At 35.4% G+C, this 14,774-nt stretch overlaps 2 protein-coding genes across 2 annotated transcripts in view; one reads left to right on the top strand and one right to left on the bottom strand.

Moving 5' to 3' along the window:
- Positions 1-1,857, top strand: part of LOC149063810 (metalloprotease TIKI1-like) — a 70,371-nt gene extending 68,514 nt beyond the window's left edge. Inside the window, exon 9 of the mRNA XM_089255657.1 lies at positions 1,539-1,857. The gene's annotated coding sequence lies outside the window, so the exon portion shown is untranslated. The remainder of the gene's footprint in view (positions 1-1,538) is intronic.
- LOC149063807 (serine/threonine-protein kinase PLK1-like) overlaps positions 1,121-14,774 on the bottom strand; it is a 131,096-nt gene continuing 117,442 nt past the window's right edge. Inside the window, exons 9-13 of the mRNA XM_089255656.1 lie at positions 10,800-10,877; positions 10,509-10,671; positions 10,286-10,415; positions 8,454-8,570; positions 1,121-4,081 (exon numbers count right to left, since the gene is read on the bottom strand). Of these exons, the coding sequence (XP_089111782.1) occupies positions 3,869-4,081; positions 8,454-8,570; positions 10,286-10,415; positions 10,509-10,671; positions 10,800-10,877 (701 nt within the window). The 3' untranslated portion in view covers positions 1,121-3,868. The remainder of the gene's footprint in view (positions 4,082-8,453; positions 8,571-10,285; positions 10,416-10,508; positions 10,672-10,799; positions 10,878-14,774) is intronic.

The raw sequence follows: 14,774 nt of genomic DNA, 5'->3' as shown, positions 1-14,774 counted from the left end.
TTCATAATTAGTGAAAGAAAATAATTTTGGGAAAACAAAAATTTCTGAATAAGTAAAAGAAATAATTTAGGAAAAGTATACAAAAAAATTTCAGAATTATTGAAAAAAAATCATTTCAGAAAAAAATAAAATGCATTTTTCGCAAAAGAAAATTTTGGAAGAAAAAAAATCTGAAAATTTGTTTAACAAATAATTTCAGAAAAAAAAAATTCTGAATTAGTAAAAGAAATGATTTCAGAAAAACAATAATTTCAGAAAAATAAAATTTTCATAGTGAAAAGAAATTTGGGTTTTGGAAAAACAAAAATTTCTCAATTAGTAAAAGAAACAATTTTAGAAAAACAAATTTCATGGGCGTGCGGTAGCCCAGGTCGATAAGATACTCGCCCAAAGTACCAAAGGATGTTTAGAGGTGTCGCGAGTTCGATACTCGGTTCATCCTTGTCAAAAACTTTCCTGACACAGGGGTACAACCATGGGCGGAGATACGGGGTGCTATTGCCCCCCCCCCCCCAGCGTCAAAGTTGGAGTCGACTGATCTAATGTATATATTCATGTATAGGAACGTATAAATGAATTGACATCATCATCATGCCCCCAGCAATAATGATCGTGCCTCCCCAGACTTCCAAGTCTATCTCCGCCTATGGGTACAACAGAAACAGTGATATGACCACAGAAGAAAATTGCTACAGCAGGGAGTCTCACATCGAGGGGTTCGTGTACAAACTCCTCGATGAGTATAAAAACAAGCCTGCCTGCCGTTCGTAATCAGCAATAAATTTAACAAATAGAAAATTTTTTGAATTAGTAAAAAAAAAATAATTTCAGAATTTTTTTTAAATTTCGTGATTTGTAAAAGAAATAATTTAAGAAATACGAAACTTTCACATTTAATGAAAGAAAAGTTTCAGAAAAAATGTGTAATCATCAAAACAAATAATTTCAGAAAACCAAAATTGACTCGAAGCCCTGTTGGCCCACCCATAAAGTTGCCTCTTTGCACAAGTTGTTTTTACAAGGCAATTTTTTGAAATAAGTTAACTCTTGATTATGAGATTGTATTCATTCGGATACAAATAAATTGATTATGAATTCAACTCAACATTATTAGGTATAATTATTTGTAAAAAACACATTTATTGACATTTTTTTTTCAATTACAATGCTCAGTCTTGTTCATAATGCCCCATATATCGAGGGATTCGCTAAACATTCAATAAATCGACACAAAACACACGTTCGTCACATACACACAAAATACAAAAATTACATGTCATCTCATAAAAAAAAGGAAAACTGCTAAAATACAAAGTAAAATAAGGTTTGGAATTCATAGTATACATCGAGAAAACTGTTATAGTGATATTACCCCATTCCTTTATTACTTTTAAATGGAAGACAGATTAATACTGTTCGATGTTGAGCGTTGTATCTGAAAAATAATTCTGTAATTAAATGCACTCGACGTGACAAATAGTAATAAGTGGATATTTATTTGAGAATACTGATCATATTAACATTGTATATGTTTGTAGGACAGTCAACACCGTTTCCGGACATGACCAAAGATTCTAGAACATCTAGAACACCAGAATCTAGAAAGATTCTAGGTTCAAGTCAAGAAGCCACGGCTCGAGATGTGTCTCGCTGCATGATAAAAAGCGCCACCTATATATGTTTGGACTCCATCTTCGTGTCTTTTGCTTTTAATAGTCATTCATAATACATCATCAGTGACGATTTAGACAAATGTTTTATACTGCCATTTTCAACAACAAAAAGACATCCGAAATGTATAGTGTTTCTTGAAAATTTTTGTTATTGTATGTAAATACATTTTATACAAAGTCTTAAGTGTGTTTCTTTCTTTTGGAATGTACGAGTATTTGTTCTAAAGAGGGAAGGGGAAGAACTTGACACGTTTCACTACAAACATGTATTTTGGCACAGTTTTTGTGTATTAACAATAACTGCTGTACAAACATACTCTGTATCAAAATATGATTATTGATAACAGTTTCTTCCGATGGTTAAAATATCTTTAGATTTCTTCCGATAAAACGATTAAAATGGAAGATCAGTCTTCAAAATTGTGGCATCAATGCCATGGAAGAGATTTTCTTCAAGAAGTAACTTCATTATCACCGGGGGCGATAATCAATAATGATGTATCGATGTGATTAAAATATCCTATCAGTTGACGATATCCCTGTCCAAATTTATCTGACCTGCAGATGGCAATGATTTCTGCACAGGCAACTAGAGTGCCCAGTTTCAACAATCTACAGGATAAATGAAAAGTCCATGATACATTTAAAAATTTGATATAAAATCACCCATTTGAAAATAAAATGATTGCCGGGGGTCATAAATGTAGTTTAGAAAAGTAGTTCACAGTTTCAGGCATAGATGGTGTTGTGCTATTTGTATTTCTTTGATATACAGGCAGAGGTGCATGCAGGGGTGGGGGCATGTGTGGCATGCCTAAAATACAAAAAAGTCTATTTTGAGGCCTCGTTTGCACTTGCAAGAAAACAGATCCTTTTGGAATGTTGTGATAGTAGGAGGAAGAGAACGTTCTAAACACATGTTTAGCTGATAAGGTTTCCACAGCCATCGTCAGATGAAGAGTGGCTTTTTTGGCCTTGAAGGCTGTCATTGGTTTGAGTATATCAATCTTTTCTCCAATGCTAGAGGTTGGCATCATCAGGAGAAAATAGTGGTGCTGTAAGAATTGGATACCAGAACAAATTTTTTTTGTGGTCTCAGGCTGTACTTGCACCCTTGAGTAGCGCGGCTTTTGTAGTTTTTCGTGAAAAACTACACATCTCTAAACCAATCAAACTCTTTTTAATGTAAGAGATATCTCTAATTTACCATCAGTTATAGCAGCAACCTATCAATCAAAAAACAATAGCTCAATCTAGGCTGCTCAAGAATACAGCCTGAGGTGAAAGAAAAAAAAATGTACAGCTCTTCTAGTATACAACCAATCACTATTTTCTCCTGATGATACCAACCACTAATGTGGAGAAATGATGAGGATAAATCCAAACCAATGACTGCCTTCAAGCCTGAAAAGTAACTCTTCGTCTATAGTACACCCTCTATGTGTAAAATTTTGAATTATTTCACTTATTAAAACAAAATATTAATCATTACAAGTATTTTACTCTGCAACATATACTCATTCGGTGAATGGTTTGGTTTTATAGTAATTTTTTCAAATGTATCATACTTTGTGTGGCGCAACCTGCACACAACCATTTTACTGACAAAACCCTCTTGACCCCCTTTTTCCCAACTTTTTCCAGGACAAGCCATAGTCAGTCACTGTTCATAAAGTGTCTGAGAAACAATTATGTCCAAAGCAAAATATCATAATACTATATATTATCATCAATTAAAAGTCTGCGATGATTCGACATGTTAAAAAATATCACTCGTCAATATCAGTCTCGTGTTTGAAATAATAATTTAAAATAAAATTACATGGAATGTATCAAAAAATCTTTTTCTAATATACAATAATCAATTTCCACGAACACACTTAATATTGGGCACTAATACAGGTATATAATATATGTATATGGAGGTAATTAAGTATCGGCTTGAAGTAAGAATGGTCTAATGCAAATCGTGCTTGATATCTGTTTTTCGCTCAAAGATAGGGATTTTATTATGGTTATTACTACTCGATAGACTTGAGGCTTCTCAATACCAGCTTGCACAACCCCAAGTTTAAAAATCAATGACTATTATGGGAAGACAAATTTTCACCCTCAAAAAGTTATCATCACGGCCTTTTTCCTGCGATACTTTACAAGCCAACACAAAGACTAAGTAAGATTTTTTTCTTTTTTTTTTACAAGATATCGACACCTTCAAGTTCCAAAAAGTCATGCAGCATACCCGCTGCATATTGGAGACGAGAACGTATATTTGGCTCGCAGCCTTGCTGACTGATGTCTGACAACAGGAAGGTGTTTGACTGACGGTCTTCATTGATGTACATCACTATACCATTTGGTTGGGCACCGCTGATCACTATCTTTGTGTGGTCCTTAAAGAAATTGATCTGAAAATGGAAAAGAAGAGAAAATATTTGAACATCTTCACCAACACATAAATAAAATCATCAATTATTCCCACTAACCTTTATTTTTAATCATTTTTGATCATTAGCACTGGCATTTCAACGGGGGATTGAAAATTTGGTTTGATATTTTTATAGAGCCCGGAAGTTCCAAGCACTAAAAATAGTCAAATGAATAGGCAAAATGACAGTAAAAATGCCTAGAATAGGCACTAAAGAAGGCATTTATAATAATAAATGGAAGAAAGAAAAAGTAACTTAAAACTACGACAGTAAAGGTCTGAATACTGGCTGAAAAATTGGCTGGACTCACTGACTACCATTTCAATAACAAATTGTAGTAACTGCATTATTAAAGTTGATATTGTTGTGCCCGGGGGGCAACAGTTTTAGGTTGGAACAAAGAAGATTATAAAATTTCGAATTTTAAGGTTGTGGAGGTAATATTATATTTGCCCCGGGTGGCAAAAACCCTCATTACGACCCTGATTATGCTAAAAAATAGTGCTTGTGTTTCTTCAAGGTTATGTTGACATTTTAATTCAGAGGAATATCTATACGTGGTATCTATAACTTGGTTTCTGACATTCAAAAATAGTGCTGGCTGAAATTCAAGAATAATAATAAAAAAAACTATGTATAAAGTTTTCATATGGAATTCTTTAAAAAGCATTTTCATTATAACTATATATTTTTCTCCAAATTTTCAAATATTGATGCCATGATTGATTGCAGTGCATGTAATTGCATGCAGTACATAAAATTGGGTGGGGGTTGGTTTGGATGCTTTGTGTCCGACATAGACAGTTGATTACCTTTCCCGACCCCGCTGAAATTGTAGAATTCCCTTAAGTATAACAGAGATGCACACGGTTTGGAAGAAATGAAAACCTAGGCCAGTAGTTTTCAACCTCCGGAAGCCTGCCGCCCGGTTGATTTTTTTTGTGAGGGGAAGGTCCTGTCATACACATGACTAATAGGGAATAAATGGAAAAAATAACAAACAAATAAAAAAAATAAAAAATGAGACAGTGAATCATTCACGGCCTGGTTTGACTGATGTCAGAGCCCGGTGGTTGAGAAACACTGACTTAGACGTTTCACTTCTATCGGGCAAGATTCTCACGCATATTTTGTTAAATACCCCACCTTTATGCAAATCAGTTATGGTCATAGCTTCCCATTATAAAAGAAAATTGTTTCCAAGAGTAGTAGTTTCTTTCTTTGTCCCCATAAATCAATGCAGTTTGTTTTCTCATCCACATTATACAGGAACATTCGATGGTACTGAGGTGGAGGATGGGTGGTGATTCGCCATTCACAAAAAATTGTATTGGCAAAGCAAAAGACATATTCCCCCGATCACTGTGTACACAACTGGATAAACTGCGAGACACCCAGGCTCTGTCGCAAGAAGCAAGGTAAGCTCTTCGCTCCCCCCCCCAGAAGTGGAGAGGTCCAGGGCATCACGGCAAAACCATTATTTATTGATACGTCAAAGATTACATATAGTGAAAGGAAATTAAAAATTATGTAAAAAGAAGAATCAAATTAATCAAGTTAAAGTCAAAGTGCAACGGGTACGGATAATAAATAATCATGGAAAGTTGTATAAAATCATATCGCAAAGGCGCAATCAGAAATTTGATTAAATAAAATAAATAAATAAAATAAAATTAAATAAATAAATAAATTTGATTGATCAAGGATTGTTTGACGGAAAGGTAGAGCACCCCATTGCGCTCGGGCAGTTCAGTACACTCTGTCCAATTCACTTTTGATCACAGCTGAAGGTCTTTAAAATGTCTCAGAGACACTTGATTATAGATTTAGGATTCATCCTGCTCCCCGCCTTCAAACAGTGCCACCAACGCACTGTCAGGGTGAAGACGCAGCGATCTCCTTAACGGAGGTGCTGGTACCGGAGTTGCAGGAGCTGGAGGAGACAGATCCCTTATCTTCCCAGGATGTTCGTCAAGGAATTTCACCATTTTTCTTATCTTTTCTCTTGATTCCACTGTGTACACGATACTTGTGTACGGGAATCCAGCAAATCACTAAAGGACAATGCATGTGACTGGCTGAGTGGACACAAAACAGTTTAGCTGACACCCCTCCCCCTTCCCATAAGACATAAGAGGGGCAGTCTGTACAGGTCTAAGAGAGGCCTACTAGAGGAAAGAGGTCTTTCAAAGGAAAGCAAACTTATCTATTGGGGGGGGGGGTGTTAGTTCTGCTGCCCATAAACTAGAGGAAGGTTTTTCCTTGTTGGTGCGTGCACGCACGCACACACACACACCACAGTAAAAATATTTCATATTTTTAAGAAGGGTGGTTGGTGATGCAAGTATCCCTTTGTCATCAAAGTGAGCAAATATAAAACTCCTCTTTCCCCGTTGATGCTAAGGTAATACTTGAATGGTCCCTTATGAGTAATTTGCAATGCTTTGCCAACAAGCTGGTATTTAAGATATGAAGGATTTTCAGCATTTTTTTTTTTTTGCATCCATCCTTCAGGAACGTTCGAAATCGCATAAATGATAGGAATCTTAGTGCTGCAGTGCATCCTAGTCTGTATAGATGGCGCATTCTTCTTATATGTATAGTTGTTTCATGGCACATTTTTACCCATGAAGATGGCACACACCCTCCATACTTCTAAAAGTTAATTTTTTCAACTTGTACTGCTCATACATAAACATGTTGGTTTCCTCTTGTTGTACTCCCTAACCAATAATACAATCATAAATTTCTATGTTTTTATAATGTTTTATATTCTGATTATGTAGCAACAGGATGATGCATTTGGTTCTCCAGGTTCAGTGTTTTTTACTTCATATCATTGAAGTTGAACTGTACTTAGGTTTCTGAATTTGGATTCTAGGAATGCTATGGGTTGTTGGGGACTAACTCTGAATTCAAACTGATAATCATAGCGGAATTCAAACACGATTACAAACTAATGCAAAAAAATACAGCAGCTTATATGGAATTGGTAGATCCTAGTCTGGACATTACCCACATTCAAATACAACGCCACAACAGGCAAAATGCCCAACGAGGTGGCTGATAAGAAGATGCCCATAAAAATATGGTTGTCATATATTTCAAAAATACAGCAACCCAATTAAAAATGCAATTAACACAAATTATAAACAATATATACATATGATAAAATATTATACAATGCCCATAAAGAATACTTATGGTTGTCTTATTCTAAGTATGGACAGAGCTTCTCGATTTACCCGAACATGTTTATCGTATTTATTTTTAAACGTGTCAATTGTGTTACAATTTACTACCTCAAGGGGTAAGCTATTCCATTTATTAACAACCCTATTAGAGAAAAATTCCCTGCGACACCATAATCTTGCATTGTCCCTCACCAATTGATACTGGTGTCCCCTTGTAAAAGCAGTCGATTGGCGGTGTACTAAAAGTTCATGGTCCATCCTATCCATTCCATTGAAAATTTTGAACATTTCGATCATATCTCCTCGACACCTGCCGTTCATCCAATGTAAACATATTCAAAAAATGAAGTCTCTCTTCATAACTCAAGCCCTGTGTGCCAATAAGGACAGGTGTAGCTCTTCTCTGCACCCCTTCAACCAAGTCTATGTCCCTCTGTAGGTATGGTCCCCAAAACCTTACAGCATACTCCAGTCCAGGACGAACTAAGCCTCAAAAAAGCGGAAGAATGACTTTAGGAGAACGCGAAGAGACCTTTTTGAAAATGAGACCAAGCATTCTATTCGCTTTTTTGACCACAGCTGAACAATGTTCAGAAAACCTAAGTCGCTCGTCAATGAGAATTTCCAAATCGGTGACCCTAGTTGCATCCGGGATAGTGACACCATTCAACTCGTAAGAGAACCGTGGGTTGTTCGAACCAAAATGAGCGACCATGCACTTTTCAATGCTAAACGTCATGCTCCATTCATTTGCCCATGCCCCATGCTGCAATCTTGTTTAAGTTGGTCTGGAGCAACTCCCTATCGCTTTAATTCCCGATTACCCCCATTAGCTTCACATCATCTGCGAATTCCTTGCTTCTTAAACCATGGTTTTTGTTAGTATCTCCCCATTCCACAACAGAATGTTTTTAGGATCCCTTTCCACTTGATTGAATTGGATTTTACATAGTCAGATTACAGTGCAAAAAATATTTGAAACAGGAATTCCTAGGCAAGAGCCATCATACTCTCCTGTGATAGTCTTGGACCATATGAATGAAAACATGACATAAGGAGCAAATCAAGCCAACTTAATATGGCTCATCAAGATTCAAAACAAGTAAAAAAACCACTTTAAAAACTTATTGCGGAAATCATTCCAATCCAATACCAACCTGCAGAGTACCAGAGCTAAGTTGCATCACTATGGCGTAGGAAGAACGAACCCATCGTTTCATATGAGGGACAGAAATCTTTTTTCTGACTAGTTCTTTGCTTTGCAACTCACCGCCCTAGATACAGAAAAGAACAGTATTAAAACACTGATCAACATGACCATCAAAATATAGTATGTATTTTATACTAAAAAAAGTACACAAAAATTCTGCATAATAAAAGATTTTTTAAACGCTAATGGTAACTTCGTCAGATTTAAAGATCTCAACCTCACTTATTTGACAAAGCAGAACATTTCTCCAAGAACAGGAGACTCCTCTTATCAGGTTTACCAATAGATACACTGTAGCCAGCGCAACTGCCCATTTTGGTGCTCCCCACCTTGTAATATTAAAACAAGTGTATAAAGGAAGACAAAAAGTGAATTCAGCGTACCCGGGGCGGGGGGGAGGTGGCAGACTTGCCCATTGCCCCTTGGATGTGGCTCCGTTCATGCACATAAGGGCTAGGTAGAGTGGGCCACAACTAAAGGAGGGCAGGAGGGTTGAGGTCTTGGGTTAAAAATTACAGGGAAAAGGGCATGAAAATGAATACTTGCCCCCAAACAGAGTGATTCAAGAGGCAGAAAACATTTTGAAAGAATATATTTTGGTGAATACAATATTTCTTGGCCTATCCGCTGCAGCTTTTATGTTTAAAAAAAACAATTTTGGGGCTCCCATACATGATATCCATATTTGGTACGGGCATCTTTTTCTCAGCTACCTCATTGGGTACTTTGCCTTGTATTTGTATTTTGACCCTCACTCTAATGTAGTACCTACGTTAAATTTTGTTCCAGAAAAAAAGAAAATTTTGTCGAATATCTGTTTGTAGAATACGTTAAAAAAATTAGTAATTATGTCAATCTTCAATATTTTTTCAGGAAGTTTGTGGCCCTTAGCAGATACTACAACAAATATATTCAACAAACTTTTTTTAGACTGCGGCACTCACTGCCCATGGACGGGTGGGCTAAGAAATATATATGTTAAAAAAAAATTGGCAGTGAAATCAGCACAGATATGCATTAACATTGTTTTTTTTCCAACAGAAAAAAAAGTTACTGATGTCTGCCAATAGCACTACATTGGTAATGAGGGAAACGAAATAAAAATTCATAGAATTTAATATATTTCGACTTGAAAAATTATCATTATCAACATGTGTGCAGCACTAACTGGTGGACGAAACTTCAACTACCTTACTGGTCTGTTTCGAATTAAATCTAATGTTACTTCAAGCATGTTTGTGCCTATTTATTTTGCAGCACCTTTAGTATTTACTGAGACTTAGCTGTTTGAAAATCTTCTTGACCTTTGAATCAATATTAGTACAGTCGAATCCAGTTTTAACAAATACCGTTATAGCGAAAATCTCGTTTTAACGAACACCTTTCTAATCCCTCAAATAAGTTAACATAGGAACAATGCAAACCTCCTGAAATTTCGTTATAACGAAGTGATTTCTCCAGTCTCTTGGAGTTCATTACAACGGGATTCGACTGTATATTAGAAACTCTGGTTGATATCATCACACACCACAATATTTTGTAAAAACAATCAAATCATAATTATAGTATTAGAATTTGTCCTTTCTATGTTATTGTCTGTTAGTAGCATTAGCTGCCAACCTGGTCATATTTATTATGATGAAATCTCAATCAATGGAGGAAACAAGTAAAACAAAGTGAGGGCCTGTAATACTCTGTGCTTAAAATAAATCAGTAACAGCGAGCCTATGATTTGTATGAAATGACCCACAATTTTTTAAGAAAAGAATCATTGATTACCTCAGTGAGATTCTCATCCATGTACTGCGTGAAATAATTGAGCAGAGTGTACCTCTCTTGAAGGTTGCTTGGAATACTGGAGTGACTATGAACACTCATTTTTCCACATGTATCGTGGAACTCGATTCGTCTATGAAATAAGAAAAAGAAAAACTTAATGCTCATGCATTTTGTTGCACCTTTGTCATTTCACAATCAAAGACCGAAAGTGAAAAACACTCACGTTCTGTCAGCAGATAAGCTCATTTTCGTTCTGTCATTGAATATAACGCTTATGCTGTGATCCGAAAGCTGAAATCCAAATCCATACTTATTTGAATAATCTATCCATTTAGTAATAAATGGAGTTAGATCATTGTTTACCGAAGTGGGATTAGCTTTGGCACCTACAAATCAAATATAAAAAAAACGAATTCAATAAGTACACATTATATAATCACCATAAAAATTATGCGCTGACAGTGAATGAGTGAATACTTTTGAATGAATTGACCGTAATTATCCAACAAATTACCTTTTGGCATTGATTCCAGACTATTCAAAATCATATTATACATAGCCAGAGTGGTACAATTCTGTTTTGACTTTTTGGCTAGACAAGAGAAAACAATTTTCAAATTAATATTCAAATTTGATGAAACATTTGACTCAACAATGAAATGAAGATAAATGTGTAAGCTGACAGTTCATGATTAAAGTTTCTAATAGTTCAATGGATTGGCGATTGTGTTATCAACAGTGATTTATCACAACAATATATGCTCATGAGTATGGATTACGGTGTAAAGGCATTACTATCCATAGAATGGGGGGGGGGGGGAAGAGATATACAGATGATCCCGGTTATAACGTTCCCACTTATAACGTTTTCCCGCTCAGTGAGACTTATTTTCAGGGTCTCAACTCCAAGTAATTCTCATTAAGATTTCCCATTTAAAGTGTTTTCCTATTTTTCATGGTGGTTTTTTGAAAAATGTTATAAGTGGGATCCTGAACATACAAAAGACTTTATTATGAATATTTTTCTGCTAGGGTAGCACGAGGATTATGTGGCATGATCTGCTGCGCCTGCCAGATGATCATGCCAGAAGGGTTGCCAGATGTCCAGTTATAACAATATTTTTATGTACTTTTAATACTGTCACCGATTAATTACAGGGGTTCTAAATTCATATATTATAAATATAAGGGAAGAGGGAAAGACGATACAACTTTGTTTACAACCAAAACACTTTTTTTTTAGAGAGAGTCACACAGTAGTGCAGTATTTCCCAATGTGTGGGTTGCGTTAATGAATTGGGTGGGGGGGGGGGGGGGGGCTGAGAGAAATTCGCCAGAATACAAAGGTCCAAATAAGAAATTCATTTTTAACTTTAAAAATGCCAAAACTAAAAAATGTTTTTACTCAGCTGAGCTAATTAACATGTATCGTACAATGTAATTTTACGAAATTCTACTTGTACAATAATCGATATATCAAGTTAATAATTATACAGGGCGACTCCGAGAGAGAATCTCCCAATTTCAAAACTACATTTTTTAAAAATTAAAAACACAAAATGATAAGTAATATGTGAATATAAAGGGGAAAATGTTTTATGGTTGTAATGTGTTATTGGTTTACGTTTCATGAACATTTTTTTGTTAATGGTCGATTCCAAGTGTAGAATCATTTTGAAATTGTACGATTCTTTCTTAATCACCCTGTATACCAGAATCAAGGACAGTACACCTTGCTAAGTACATAAAAAACAACAACAACAAACAAATATAAATAATAAAAAAAATATTGAATAACATTAAAAGTCAATATCGCCTAATCATAACCAAAACAAGCATCTTGAAAATTGTTTTTGGGACAGCACATTTACTAGCAAAAACCAATGTCCCAGAAAACCAGGACATATGGTCAGCCTATGTGAGGTTGTTGCATTCAAAAAGTTTGGGAACCATGACAGTAATGCACTACAACATTTTATATAAAATCAAAATTGAATTTCAACATCAAAGTTGTAGAGAATCGGTGTTCCATGAATGCTGCAAGTTGCCAGCCCTAATATTGAGTTCAGTCTATGAACTTTCGAAAAAGCTCACGTATAAATTCAAAAATATATTTAAATTATTAAATTACAGTAAAACCTTGTTAAGTCGTCACTCCGGTTAAGTCGTCATTTTTCTTCAGACACTTCCAGCTCTTATAGACCACAATGTTATTAAACCCTCGTTTACTCGTCGCTAATTTCGGTTAAGTCGTCACTATGAAAAAGTTTGAGAAAGAGGAACAGACTATTTTTATGGCTCCCATTAAAAAAAGAGCTTGTTAACAGCATTGCCATATGCTTAAAAGTCACCATAAAATCCTATATATCCAAACGGAACAGTTTAAGTAACGAAAGTCACGCTGGGGAAGTTCATTTGACGAATAAGGTTTTTGGAACGTTGGGGACTGTTCAAGCTAGATCTCATTTCTGCCTGGGCTCCATTGGAGAAACTGGACAAAACGCGAGACACCCAAGCGCTGTCACAAGAAGCAACGGGGGGGGGGGGGGGCATCTCCGGCAAAACCAAAATTTATTGATATGTCAAAGATTACATAAAGGAAATAAAAAATTACGTAAATCAAAGAATCAAATTAATCAAGTTAAAGTCAAAGTGCAACTCGTGGGCACGGATAATAAATAATGATAGAAAGCATGGGCTCTACTAATTTAGGGCTTGAAATTTAAACGAAATATTTTTGTTGAAAAAAATTAGACATTCTTTCTCAAGTTCAGGTCTTCTGTTTACTTTTCCCTGCCCAGGGCCCCTTCACCAAGTCAAAAGTGTTCGAGATTAATTCGTAGTTGTATCATGAACTACTGATGAAGAATTCAAACACTAAAATTAAATTTGATGTATATGTAAAATTAATGTGCAATAGAGAGTTCTGTTATGAAGAAAAGCTACTTATTCAAACAGTTGCTCTGTTAGTCTAAATTAAAAGTTACTGGTATAAATCAAAGTGTACCAGTACATTTCACCACAATAATTTAAGTAATAAGAGATAAAAAAGATAGAAAATTGCTATTATTTTTTCTTTTGCAATCTATAAATTTTATTAACATTGTTATTTTGATTCATACTTTAATAAATGCCATATTACTTTAAATTTATACGATTTTTATAACATTGCACATTAAAACTGATGGAACTCCGCTTAAGCCGTCATAATTTTTCGATAACTTGAGGTGACGACTTATCGAGGTTTTACTGTATATGGATAGGCGATTCTAAAGTCATGGGACAAACTTTAAGAGGTGACATAAGACATCTAAACAAGCATTTCCCATCGTATAATGTGTGATCAAATCAAAATAGCAAAGACCTTAGAAGTGCTTTTAGAGAGGGTACAATAGCACTTCGACCAGTGGCAAATATTATAGTTTTTCAAAGTACTTACACTGAAGTGTCAAAAGTCATGGGATACCTCTTAATACCATGTGGGACCTCCTTTTACCAGGCGAAAAAAGTGCAGCAATATTAAGAGGTATCCCATGACTTTTACCACTTCAGTGTACTGTGATATAAGCTATCTACCATCTGAGGGTGTTGCACATGGTTCTAACATAATGAAGTGGAACAATTTTTGCTGAAAAATTCTAAGCTACTCAAACATTACATTTCTGTTTCAACCGATTGGATATGGTTAGCTCATTAGATGACGCCCATCTGCAATCTCGATTTCTTTTGGTGCATTCATCTCCTGGTCATGGGGTGTATGCGATCGTGATTCCTAATGACACCTTTGAGAATCTCATTGCCAAAATTAATGTCAATAATGTGTTACCAATGTGTTTTATCACGGAATTTGCACCTCAATCTTTCATATTTCACTACACATTCCATGACAAAAAAATTTTTGTTTAGGCGTGTATTCTATCACCCTTGAAGTTTATCCCAAGAATTCTGAATCACCTTGTATACAGCAATACCCTAAAGTTACATGATGTCTGACAATAATCGTGTAGGTTTGGGGTACAATTTTACATATAAATGCATATAAATATGAGTTGATTTTGGAACCAAAATTTAGGAAAGACACTCCAGTCTTTTTCCTTCTTACTGTGGCTACACTATCGTGTAGAGCTATTTGAAACCCCAGGCTATCTCATTCGCCATCTATGAGTAAAGCGTAACATTTTTATTTAAGATTAGACATCACTTGAAGTGGCAAAACCAATTTTATTTTTAAAAGATAGACGATGAGTTTGCGTTCCTTTCTAGATGCCTAACTGCTACTATCTCCTTCTAAATGCTATCCAGTGGAAGACAAGGATTGGGTTCAATGTTTTGATACCCTTCTATCACTACATGAAATTGTAACTTGTCTTGTAACACCACACTCTGTTCTTTGAAAAATGTGGTGTTCCCTAAAATCTGTGCATTATGTGTAGCATGCTTTGAATGTTTTCATTATCCAAATAAACAGGCGGCTTATGTTTAGAGGCAA

This window comes from Pholcus phalangioides, unplaced genomic scaffold, assembly GCF_987345545.1.
Source record: "Pholcus phalangioides strain wild (caught in Gottingen) unplaced genomic scaffold, Ppha-v1.0 ptg000043l_1, whole genome shotgun sequence".
Lineage (NCBI taxonomy): Eukaryota > Metazoa > Arthropoda > Arachnida > Araneae > Pholcidae > Pholcus > Pholcus phalangioides.
This window is presented reverse-complemented; position numbering and strand designations above follow the sequence as displayed.